This window comes from Crinia signifera, chromosome 6, assembly GCF_055691185.1.
Source record: "Crinia signifera chromosome 6, ASM5569118v1, whole genome shotgun sequence".
NCBI classification, from domain to species: domain Eukaryota; kingdom Metazoa; phylum Chordata; class Amphibia; order Anura; family Myobatrachidae; genus Crinia; species Crinia signifera.
The window spans coordinates 180511080-180524402 of record NC_139222.1 but is presented as its reverse complement, the minus strand read 5'-3'; the positions used below and the strand labels follow the sequence as shown (position 1 = coordinate 180524402).

The 13323-nt window shown below is 38.8% G+C and overlaps 1 protein-coding gene across 2 annotated transcripts in view; it reads right to left on the bottom strand.

The window, feature by feature from the left end:
• Positions 1–13323, bottom strand: part of DNAH9 (dynein axonemal heavy chain 9) — a 367658-nt gene that overhangs the window by 269368 nt on the left and 84967 nt on the right. For both annotated transcript variants that reach the window (XM_083148325.1, XM_083148326.1), the window contains exons 23-31: positions 12179–12305; positions 11610–11750; positions 11098–11223; positions 10301–10540; positions 9812–9972; positions 8407–8563; positions 8219–8323; positions 3964–4121; positions 3305–3443 (exon numbers count right to left, since the gene is read on the bottom strand). In XM_083148325.1, coding sequence (XP_083004451.1) covers positions 3305–3443; positions 3964–4121; positions 8219–8323; positions 8407–8563; positions 9812–9972; positions 10301–10540; positions 11098–11223; positions 11610–11750; positions 12179–12305 — 1354 coding nt within the window. The remainder of the gene's footprint in view (positions 1–3304; positions 3444–3963; positions 4122–8218; positions 8324–8406; positions 8564–9811; positions 9973–10300; positions 10541–11097; positions 11224–11609; positions 11751–12178; positions 12306–13323) is intronic.

The window sequence follows — 13323 nt, the reverse complement described above, 5'->3', positions numbered from 1 at the left end:
ATGCGCGCTCCAGCGCATCACATAGTACAGTACAAAAAGTACTTTTTGTACTAGGTAAACATCGTATCGGATCTCAGTGCATGCACAATGCATGCACAAGGGATGCGATCCAATACGATGTGTGCTGTTTAAGCACAGAACGAATCCGATGAACGGCTTGAGAGATGTGCAAAATATCCGTTAAAAATTCCAGCATCACAAATACAAAATGTGCTAAAAAAAGATTATATTTCCTATATAAAGGTAAACATTACAGGTCATTATGATGAATACAAATATTTGCTTGCCAATTTTCAAAGCTATTTTGACAATTTCACTTGGCACTCAGAGGGTTAATGTAAGTTTAGAAAAGGACTCATGTCATGGGATTAATATTCACTTAATATTTGCCAGAGCGACAATTATTTTTCTTTTTGCGGAATATTACATTTACGACATGAGAAAATAAAGATAAAAAAATGGTAGTTTCAGAGAGAGCTTTTTAAAACACTACATTTTGACGCAAACATTTTGTTACTATTAATTCCTAACAAATGTACAACTAAGGAGAGAAGAAAAAAATCCAAATTCCCAAAGAAAATGTTGCACTTTTTGAATTTCTCAGTTTGAGATCTATAAAATTACTTCATTAAACTTTTTTTATAACAATAAAACTTTTTGTAACTCATTGCAATTTATAAAAAAAAAATACATGTGCATAAATGCATATTTCTGCACTATACTTGCAGTGTAGGAAGCCATTCCAAACATCTAAATGATTAAAAAATACAATTGGAACTAGTACTTGCAGCAACAACAGGATTAAAATCCTTGCCAATGCTAGTAATGTAAGCCCTAATTCATAGCATGGGGACAATCAGATGACTCCTGAGAAAAGCAAACACAGATGTTGTTGTGCCGCGATAGTGCTGACCCCTCATCCCTGCAAACTGAATGCCAGCTCCAATTGCACACCACTGTTAATTGTGTCTACACCTTAGATCCGTGATTTTCAACCTTTTTACCTTGTGGCACACTAAATAAGATTTTAAAATTGCCAAGGCACACCATGAGATCCCCACAGGGCAACACACATTGGTCCCACAGGAAAAAAAAAACCCTATTGGCCGCCATATAAAAACAATCACACTGGTCCCCACAGGTAACAGTAACATTGACCAATTACATGAAAAGAAGAGACCAGTAAATAACAGTTGAACTGGTGGTGGCTGTAAACTGGTTTGGGCATCTCTAGATCTGGGGGTACTGTTGAGAACAGCTCAAGGCACACTAGTGTGCCACGGCACAGTGGTTGAAAAACACTGCTCTAGATACTTGGTTTGGTTGTTGTAATCTCTCTTATTCCAAATTGTCCTACAAATGCACATGCATAAGATATATAAGCAGAAATATTCAGTGCTACAGGTAACATTCTACCACTCTGATTGGCTTCAGATTGCTCTAGCCTCTCCCACTTCATTACATGCTGATCCATTTGTGCCATATGTAAAAGAATACATGCCATATATTGTGTGACCCTAATCAAAATAACTACTTTCATCTAAAGTTAACCCTTCTACAATGTTTACTGACATCAATAGTGGGGACTGACATCAATAGTGGGGAAGTTGGAGGGTATATAAAGGTATAGGATTCGGGTGTATTTGATGTGCAATATGATTATTAGTGGGAAACAGCATAGCTTTGTGAGGTATAGGTCATGTCAATCTAATTTAATTAGCTTCTATAAGAACATTTATGGTAACTTAAACCATGGCAATACAGTGGATGTGGTCTACTTAGATTTTGCTAAGGCCTTTGATACAGCGCCTCACATGAGGTTGATCTGCAAAATAGGGGAGCTGGGTCTAGGTAACAACATTTGTATTTGGGTCAAAAATTGGCTGGAGAATAGGGAACAGATAGTAGTGGTAAATGGCACAGTTTTAAGTGGTGTACCTCAAGGTTCGGTGCCAGGACCACTTCTTTTGAACATATTTCTGAATAACCTAGGAGATGGTCTTTTGAGCAAAGTGCCCATTTTTGCAGATGACACTAAATCTTGTCAGGTAATAAATTCAGACATGGATGTAGTCTCTCTACAGAAACACTTAAATAAACTTGAGGATTGGGCAGCAAAATGGAAAATGAGGTTTAATATAGATAAATGTAAGGTTATGCATTTTGAGACCAGAAACCAGTGTGCAACTTATAAATTAAATGAGTTAAAGGAAGGAGAATCAGTAATGCAGAAGGACTTGGGGGTGCTCATTGACAGTAGACTTAGCTGCTGCTCCATGACATTGAGCACTGCAACTAAGGCCAATAAGGTATTAGCATGAATAAAAAGGGGTATACATGCAAGGGAAGACAGTTTAATCTTGCCACTGTATAAATCGTTGGGGTGGACTCATCTAGAATACAGTGTTCAGTTCTGGGCACCATTCCATAAAAAAGACATCTTGGAACTTAAAAAGATTCAGAGAAGGGCAACAAAATTCATTAAGGCTTTAGAGGAGTGGTGTCAAACTCATGGCCCTCCAGCTGTTGTGGAACTACATGTCCCAGCATACCCTGCCACAGTTTTAGCAATTCATTATATAAAGTCTGTGGCAGGGCATGCTGGGACGTGTAGTTCCACAACACCTGGAGGGCCATGAGTTTGACATCAATGCTTTAGAGTTATTTGTTTCGGGGGAAATGTTAGCCAGATTAGGTATGTTTACGGTACAAAAAAGGTGTCTAAGAGGGAATATGATTAATATATACAAATACTAAGAGGTCATGAGCTCCCCTATAAAGTTTGAGGAGAGGAAGTTTCATACCCAGTGAAGGAAGGGTTTCTATACAGCAAGGGCTGTTAAGATATTGAATACTCTGCCAGAGAAGGTTGTGATGGAAAATGCAATTGATACATTTAAGAAAGGGTTAGACAAATACTTAGCAGAAAAAAAGTATCAAAGGTTATACGCATTCATTAGAACATATAATAGTGGACCCAAAGAGGAATATGACAGCCGTTTTGGGTCACCTGCGATTCTAGCTCACAACAGATAGCTAGTAACTTCATCTGGGTCTAGTTTACAAATGTAAGATGTGCACCAAAGGAAATCAAATATAGGTTGAACTGGATGGACTAATGTCTTTTTTCAAACTCACCAACTAGGTTACTAGTTACTAGTTAGTTCAGCTATCCAATGACAAATTATTATTCTACATCTGGTCATTACGAGCCCTGGAATTTGAAAATTTCCATTAAGGTTACAACATCATTGAAAAAAAATCATAAGCGCAACCATTTCAATCACTACCTTCACGAACTTACCTGTTTCGACAGAAGCTCTTTGCACAACTGGTAGAGAGTGATAAACTTCCTTGCCAACAGCCTGGCTTCAATAAAGCCTTCTGCCACCAACATGATTTCACAGATGAGTTCAAAATCAGGGACCACCATGGCACAGGGTCTGCAGGAAAAGGACAAGGACATTGATTTCATTACTGCCAATGTATCGTATATAGAGCCCTTTAAAACACCCTATTAAGTATTTTGTATTTTACCACCAGAATGAGTCACACATCCTAAAGTTAATATATGCCAATATAAAATGAAAATCTCAAATGGCAAAATATTACATAAAATATGTTTGCAACTTAATATTTTAGTATCTGTAAAAGTTGACTTTAGCTTAATATTATGCTGCTGAAAACTCACAACCTGTGAATGAAACCCAATGGTGGATCTATGGCATTCTGTTATCTTGCTTCCTGCGGCCTTCAGTACTCACAAAAGAACAATTGTACGATCCTCTTCTATTTTCCTTGATGCAAGAGGATGTTCAGACCCCACAAAATGTTATCACGATTGATTCATATTGCTTCATTCTTTATTTTTGTTTCATTTATTTTTTATATTACTAGTTTATTGACAATACTACACTATTAGGGGCAATCTAGGCAAATATTTCCATTCAGATTTAGCCTTACCTAAACAGTGCCTTAAGATTTTCTGGCAGCTCTGTACGTCCGGCGTACCCCGGATTCATTGTGATGAAGATGCCGACTGAAGAAATTAGATTGATCTCTTCTCCCAGAAAGTTAAATCTTTTTTTCTTGTCTCTGATGGCATCTTGTATGCTTTTCACCTATTGGTGATAGGGAATAAAGGACAATTTGTTTTTACAGCCATATTTACCATAGATGTTTACAGTACGGATGTTGTAATGGTTAGCATTACTGCCTCACAACACTGAGGTCAAGGGTGCAATTCCTACCACAGCCTTAACAGTGTGGAGTTGGTATATTCACCCTGTGCTTGAGTGGGTTTTCGCCAGGTACTCAGGATTTACTCCCACAATCCAAAACATTACTGATAGGTTAACTGGCTCCCAACAAGCATTGACCCTAGTGTAGAGTGTGCATGTACATGGGGAATTATATAGGCCAAATGGTTCTTACCTACAGTCAAATTTTATGTTTCTATGTAACTGATATATACTATGAATATAATATTATACAATTCAAGACAATTACAATAAGTGACATTTACACAGGGACATTGTCACTTGCTTGCATTTATTTACCAGATTACAATGGTTAGATTGTATTATCCATTCAAAAGGTCAAGGGCGTTTAACCTCAATAACCATGCTGTGAGAGTTTCTATGTATTAAAGTTGGTCAAGAAATAACAGACATAACTGGTGGTGAAAACATGCATCGTGAAAACAAGTAATCCCTAACCAACTCCAAAAATGCACAGACCAACTTTAGAAATGAACAACCTAAGCACTGCCACTGACTGAGGGAAATGAAGGAGACTGTAGGTGTGGGCCTATAGTTCTTTGGGCCTAATTCAGGTCTGTTTGCAGAACAAATTTGCTCTCTAAATCGTCAAAACCATGTGAATTGCAGGTGGGGCAAATGTAACATGTGCAGAGAGATTTAGATTTGGATAAGGGGTGTTCAAACAGAAATCTGAATTGCTGTGGAAAAATAAAGCAGCCAGTGTTTTCCCTGCACAGAAACAAAATAACTCACCCAAATCTAACTCTCTCTGCAACATGTTACATTTTGCCCCACCTGCAGTGCACATGGTACTGGCCCTTTTGAGTTCAAATTTGTCCTGCAATCAGGTTTGAATTAGGCCCCTTGTTCCTAGCAGTTGAAGATGCTGGGTCACTTGGAGAGTACAAATGGTGGACGACAGAGACCAGGTTCCAGTTCATGATGCAAATTAAAGTGGTTCCCAAACTCATTTGAATCACGGCACCCCTAAGTATCAATTTGTTTTTTTCATTGCACCCTTAGCCCAAAAGTTTCTTATTGATAAAATGAGGAAATAAAATATTAAATGAAGTACATTTTTGTATATCTCATCCTTAGGGTCAGTTATGTGGTATTGGACAGTATTCCCTGCTGTTTTTCCACAATTTGTCTTTTACATTGGTCATAATTAATCTGAATTGGTCATGAACCATCTATCCAGGGCACCCATGCAAGTTCTCCAAGGCCACGGCACACAGTTTGGGAACCAGTGGGCTAAGTCATTCAAAAGGATGTTCAAGAAGAAGACACATAAGCACATGCCAATATAAAATTGTAAAATCATCCTGTTGAGTTGACATGTGGAGTTGACATGTGGAATTGACATGGTCTACAGAAGGGATCATTAAAAAAATCGGTCAACATTAACTTCTGTTACATAACAGGATATTGATACAACTGGATGTCACTTTTTTTAAACAGGGATGCTAGTATTAAATGGAACAATCCAAACATCCACCTATACCTAGTCAGTTGATATTAATTGCTAATTTGCTACAACTTTTCCTAATTATGCTATAAATATTTGACTAAAGTAAAGTGTATCCATTAAGTTTGTGTACTTTACTGCCATATGATATTTAGAGATTTATACTGCAAGATTATCAGAATTAAATATCTTTTTATATTTATGAGCAGACTCTGTACATTGTTTTAGATAGCTGATGGCAGGGGTGCCTTTGTTTCTACTATAGGTAATAAGGATGTAAGTGGTATTACAAGCAAGAATTAAAGCACTATTTTCTAATGTTTGGCTACAGTAGATGTCTTTCCCACAAATATGGTTAATTATGTTGCTATAGGCATGTTATTAATTGATAAGGACATCTCCATTGCATGGCAGCTGAATTATCATGTTTAACGGAATAACCTGGGCAATAACTTACTGGCTGGCTCTTGCAAGGAGTGCCTCCACACAGGGGCACCACTGACCTCAATCACCAACTAAACTGAACCTCTGGGAGGCCTACTGACTGTGGTCACCTGACTTCAGTGAAGGCTGTTTTCAAATGACCTCAGCCTTGCCTTTTGGTCCAAACTCTTGTCTCTGGTCTCCATGATGTTGTGGTTCAGAAGTGCATTACACACAACATCAATATGTCACAACACAGCTGAGTAGAAATTCTAGTTACGGTAGTCAAGTACTTCACTTTGCAAGAGTTGCCCATACTTCTAGATCTGGTACTGAGCATAGCCTACACTATAAGTATAACTAAATTCATGGCAGCTTGTCATGTTCTGCTAAAAAAAACTTCTCCTTTGTAAAATTATAATTGAACTACAGTTTAAAGAAAGTTTACAAGAAAAAAAGTTGAGGGATCAGTTTAAGAATATAATAAATCATATTTCTTACAGCCCATTAGTTAGTAAAGAGGAGTTAAAATGTTCAGTGAAGAGCCTGACAGTCAGCATGATGGAAGAAGAGAGAGTGTAAGAAACAGTGACCTTTACACAAGCTTCTGCATCCCCCCAGGGACCCCACCGGCTCAGCTTAAAAGGTCTCAAATTTGTAAAGGTTGCCATTTGGAGGCTGAGGATTTCCCACAATGCTCTGACCTCCAGAATGATTGTAGCAGAGCTTGTATTCTTCAATAAATTGTCAGAAAATCACAGTTCTGCCATTCAACAGCAATTTAGCTAAGAAACATGTCAGCATTATTCCTCACTTTTGTATGTAACAATCTGAATGTTTCTAGGATTCTTTCTTACCAATGTCTAAAGCTTCATCAACATATACATAGGCCACACATGCATCACTATTTATATTTCTAAACAATACTACTAAATACCTGTACTTATACAACAATATAAAACTTTTACTGGAGATTAGGGTGGCCAGTCATGGGATCAGGATCAGCTGGAGCCTGGAATTTGGCCCTTAAATTCCCATGATTTAGGAATTAGACTGCGCAAGGACAGTCCAATGCCTGGCATCATGTTAGCACCCGCTCAGATGCTGCCCGGCTGATCCCATCTCCCGTGGGCCGCAGAGCTGACCTTCTACACTGTGGCTATTGTTCACAGTGCTCCAGCTCCCAGCCACACCGACGCACCTCTCTCGGTCACACCATTCATCCATGTAAGTAAATGTGCAGGGCAGATGGGAATCCCAGGATTGAGCATATTTCAATCCCGAAAACTTGGATTGAAAAAAAGCCCCGGGATTGGCATCCCTACTGGACATGCTACTACTGCAGATACATAAAGTTTACTAGGGTTTGAGTTTTTTATTTTAGTCAATAATCATATTAAACTAATCTGGGATGTCTCCAATTTTATGTGGTTGCAGTAGAACAACCTGTAGCTAATAAGATCACTGTTAATGTTGACAGCAGGTATTAGGGGGGGATGTACTAAACCTTCTAAAGAGTGTAGAAGTGGACAAGTATAGCTGTCATCAATTCAAGCAGAAAGAAATTTCCAGTGGACAGTATTTACAAAAACAAGAATAGTTATGATCAAACGATGTATATTACTACAGTATACGCTTCCAGCTAAAACCCTGTTGCTGGTACTAATTTTCCAACAAAGATGATGTGCATTGGGTGAAATTAGGCTAATTGACCCACATTTATTTAGAAAATAAGATTAGGCATATTGGATTACACGCATGCAGTTTTAAGCTGTGGTAAAAATTGAATGTTATATGGAAATAGACTAGCTGTATATGTTTCTACAATATGGTCTTAGTATTGAAGATGTTGTAGGCCTGTGCTTCCAATCCCAATTCACTGTTACAGATGTACAATGTTTCCTCTGAATGTGCTTTATATACTTTGCATTATTTTTCAAAATGAATAAAAAACAGATTGCAAAAAACAGGAGGGAATTTATCCCAATGTTATAACTAAGGAGGCCTAGACATTGTGGTTTCCTGTAATTGATCTCATAATGTATAATCCAAGAAATTCCCTCACCTGCACAGCAACTACAGATAAAACCTCCACAGATATTCGATTGAATTCATCAAAGCACCCCCAGGCTCCTGTCTGAGACAGACCTTTGTAGATGCTCCCACAGGACTGAAAAATAAAATAAAATACTCTATAATTTGAGATCTAAAGAAGGGACACCTCCCATAGGGTAATGTGCTTAGACCCCTTGCCTTGTAGTCCATTTGCTCAGAGCAGTTGAAGACATAAACCATGATCCCGAGAGCTCGTCCCAAGTCCTTGGTTGTTTCAGTCTTTCCAGTACCAGCTGGTCCAGCGGGGGCTCCACTCATGGTTAGATGAAGGGACTGGGTCAGAGTAATATAACATCTATGGTGCACAAAGTACAGGATGAATAAAATATGCAGCTTTCATTATTTAGTCACTTACACAGCGACTTAAAGGGATATTCAAGTGGTACAATATATATTTTTATATTTATTTTGAATACAAGTTTTGTAGTGGTATTTCCAGATCTATGATTTACTAACTTCTAAACAGGAGAAAGCATTTTATCATGCAATAATTTTGGCTACTCTGTAATTTCACATAATTTCAGCTAAAAGAGCAACATTGGCCTGCAACTCATTAATAAATTTAAGTTTACACAGAAGAAAATTCTAAGAGCATAATAAATCACAATCCAATACATAAATTGTAGGGACGGTTTCTAAGTCAGAATGCAGTGGCGATGTTGGAACTAACAGTGACCATTCTTCTCAGACTACTTCTAGATTGCATGTGCACAGAGTCGTAACTGCAGTTAATACACTTGGGAAATGCACGTGTATGCATGTATGTACGAGACGTAGGTGGTACAGCGTACATACTGAGATGTTATGGGATTGTATCGGGCATGCCAATAACCATGGCTGCACACAAGGATGCAAAATCCATCACTTTGAAGCTCTGCTCAGATGGAGAATTTGCACCTGCCATAAGGCTGCTGCACGTTTCAGTCGTGTTATCACAGTACTTCTGCATATATGGATGCTGACAGAGGGCATCGCAGTCCTTGCACATTCAGATGCATAGCTGTGCACCATGGAGGCCATCATTATATCATTATAGAGGTATTTTCAGGAGCGAAAGATGCATAGACTAATCAGGCCCATACACTCTACTAAATAAATGTGTATGTGTGTATATATATATATATATATATATATATATATATATATATATATATATATATATTAGTAAGCCAGCTCGAAGAAAATGCTTTGAAAGCTAGTAGATGTAGTATCACTTGCTGCCAACAGTGTAGGACCACTCAAATCCGAAACTTTCTAAGCTAGTGGATGTAGTTTCACTTGCAGCCAACAGATGGCAGGGTTTCAGAGTCACACGGACATATATATATATATATATTTAATTTTTTTTCAATTGGCCGCCACCTTCCATAAATTAATGCATATCAGATGCCGCAGTGCCCACATATACACATGTATATAGATCCAGTAGGCGGCACCCAATCGACTTTTGAAATAAAACTCACGGCTAACTTTAGCAACTACTAATTAGCTTGTCACTGCAAAGTAAGAAGATTACAACCAGACAGCCCCACTCCTCCCCTACCTATCTGTGAGAGGAGTGATAACCAGTCGGGGAGTGTTGCCAAGATATTCATAGGAGTAAAGGAACTGGGCATCACAGATGTTGGCAAAGCAATGCTTCTTGTCATCGTCCCACCGGTGCCTGAGCTGTGACAGCCATATAAAGGCCTGAGCATTGTCAACCTGTAAAACAAGAACATGCAGACAAGTTACTGTAAGGTCCATTTGTAAAAGACAATTAACAGGAGATGCCACCGTGTTCTTTGTAAGACATCTCTGGCTATCCTGATCACATAACACTTTACAGTGTGAAAACAAAAACCCTTATAATTCCTTGGATGTAAAAATAAATTTAGTGAACTAAATGTTATCTTCCCATCACTCACTGCTCAATGTATCTTGATCTTATTGTATTCCTCCAAGGATGGAATTATATTTTATACTCCATTAATATTACCTATTAAGAGAATTGAGGGGAAAAAAGGGGTGAATGATCCATTAGTGTACTGACCTTTTGTGCAATAATTTTAGAGACCACGTCACGGGCGTGTACATCAATAGTACAGATTGTCATAATTTTTTGTCTGTCCCCAGAAGACAACTGGCCAATCAGCATGGTGATGAGTGTGTTCAGCTGGCTGACCTGCTTCTTGTAATACTCTTTCATGGCATTCTCATAGCCTTCCTCCAACCGGGCAAAGGAGATACCAACCTCTGTGGTCCACCAAATCTGTGTGCAAGAGAGAGCCACCTGGACGGCAGGGAGGTCTCATCAGTTTTACAAGCAATTAAGGAGACACAGTAACATATTTAAAGCCTCTTTGCCACTGGTGCAAAATATGAATTGGACCCTCTCACCCAACCTACATAAACACTGCATTTTACCAGTGCTATATCCTTTTCTGGGGGCTCGCTGAACTCTGCTCTGTGTCTCTATTCTCCAACCCTCCTCATCTTTACCTTACTTATCCCTTCTCAATAATGTAATATGCCTTCTCTGATAATGTATACCATATAAGGATAATATCTGAGCCTGGTAATGGTTACTACCACTGAGTAGACACAATATTTGAAAAAGAGAAAGCATGATGGAAACAGTGCAAAAAACCCCAAGATGATGGAAACTAATCACATGAGTTTCACATCAGATCCTTGGATGACTTTTCGGGCCAGGTATGCCCTGCTGTTGCCAAAAAAAACTTCTCTCACCTTAACGAAAATATTGCAATTTGCTTCTGTGTTTCCTGCCATTTTTAAAAATGGGGGCAGTGTCCCATGATCTATACTACGTACACTCAGAACACATACCTGGGCTGGGTAATCAAACAGCCATTGCTCTCTGGGCTTATCTTCATATGCTGTTACAGCTTCAGTCATTTCATGTCTAACAGTGTCCCTCATAGTGTCCAGCACACCATTGAGCCAGGTTTCAACCTAAAAACAACACACTGTAAATACCAGATACGTGTATACTGAGCTTTACTTGGATAAAGTCTTTACATCACTATTATACTTTGTATGCAGTTTCTATCTAGAGAGAGGACGGTTATGTTATGCCATATATATAAGCTTTGATAGGGTACTGCATCCTGTCAGTGATAAAGCCCATTCTTGGCACTGTCCTGTTGGCATGGGTCCCTAGAATAAGAATGTACATGTGGCAGTTTAATTGGCAATACATTTTATAATGCCTAACATGAATAATGTGTCCACAACATTCTGCCAAATTATAACTCAGATATATCACCTGTTTAAGTCAGGATTGTCTGCGGTGTTCCCAGAACAAAGTGTTTTTACTCCAGGCTTTTGTCCAAACTCACCTGGCCGCTGCAGTCACAGGGATTATTGAATGTGACATATTCATCTTCTTTGCTGTACATGCCAAGACTGGTCTTGGAATCTCCATCTTTGAATTTCATCTTTGCCATATTGTCAAATAATTTGGACAGGTGGCGCATAACCTGTAGTGTGCATTACAGTATATGTATTACTGGAACATGCATGCAACTAGTTGTGCACATAACCTCTTAACTGTTCCCAGAAAATTACTAAAACAAGTACTGAAAAAGGAGATGGCACAAAAATCCAGCTACAGTACACATATTAATATAACAGAAACAACTTACAAATATCCTGCGTAGTTAAATATTTTTTTAAATAGGTGGCTCATTTCTTATCTTTTAATTAGCATAAAATTGTTTAGTGGTGGCAGCTTGGTTATCGGATAGCCCCCCGGCATGAAACTGCCTTACGTTTAGTGATGTCACTGGTTCCTGCTGAATGGATGGGACATAGTGTCAAGCACATTAGGTCAACCCATAAAATAGCTGCCTTCGCTGGGTGCAGAAGAAGTCTACAGTAAAATAAATAATTAAATATTAAAACTCACAAGCTGTGGGTCAGTCCCATTTGAGAGGATATCCAACAGATCAGCTGATGATATGAAGTAAAATCTGGGAAACGCAAGACGTTTGGTATCTAGGTATTCAGCCAAAGCCTTTTCACATAATGACAACCTATGAGGAAATATCAAGTTTCGTCTTTCATTTTCTTTTTACAAGATTCTGCCGCTGAAGAGCAGCCCACAGCATAGCACCACCATGTGTTACTGCAAGCATGGGGTTCTGACAACAGTACCTTTGCCCACACCAGCACAGTTTTGTCCTTATTTTTCTACATGTGGATCTATATATACTTCCGTCATAGTGCAAAGCACTGCAGAATATGTGTGCTATATAATTAGGATGCTGCAACCACCCACTATGTTTAATCTCCTCCTGGATGAACCTATTCTATAATAAAGTATATAAACCATGGAATTTATTACCCAAAATGTCTTCGCCAACCAAACATAATATTGTAGTCTTCATTCTAGCACCCGCTATCTTTTAAAACCCATGCCGTTCCTGTTCCCTGCCTGGGGTGTTGCTGTCTGCTGTGATGTTTCTATCACAAGTCTGGTTTACATATCAGTGCTGATATACAGACCACACTGTGCTAGAAGCACTACAGCAGACAGTGACAACCCAGGCAGGGAAGAGGAACTGCATGGGTTTTCAAAGATAGAGGGTGCTAGAATGATGAACACTAATATTGTGCTTTCTAGGTTTTGTTGTTTTAATTATTTCTGTGTTGATCTCTACTTGCTGCAATACCAAATCTGTTGTTATGTTTTTAATGCCTGTAAAGTGCCTCATACTGGAGAAAAGCGCTATATTACAGTAAATAATAATAAAAATAGAAATTCAAGATGTCCTTAATTTTGAGTAGTGGCTTAATTTGTGCCACCCACCCATATGGGCCGGCCCCATAGGGCTCCAAACGCTTTGGGCAAAGTGGGGATATTTTAAGAGCCCGAAGGGTGCGAATTATGGTGCAGTTGCTGCTGTCAAAACACAGCGGCAATGGCCCATCTCATCCTTTGTGAGGAATTGGATTGATCCCTTACTATGGTTGACTGTTGCACTTTTACTTCAGCCTCGCACATTTTGTGGCATATGCATTAAGCCTTGGAGAGAGATAAAGTACCAATCA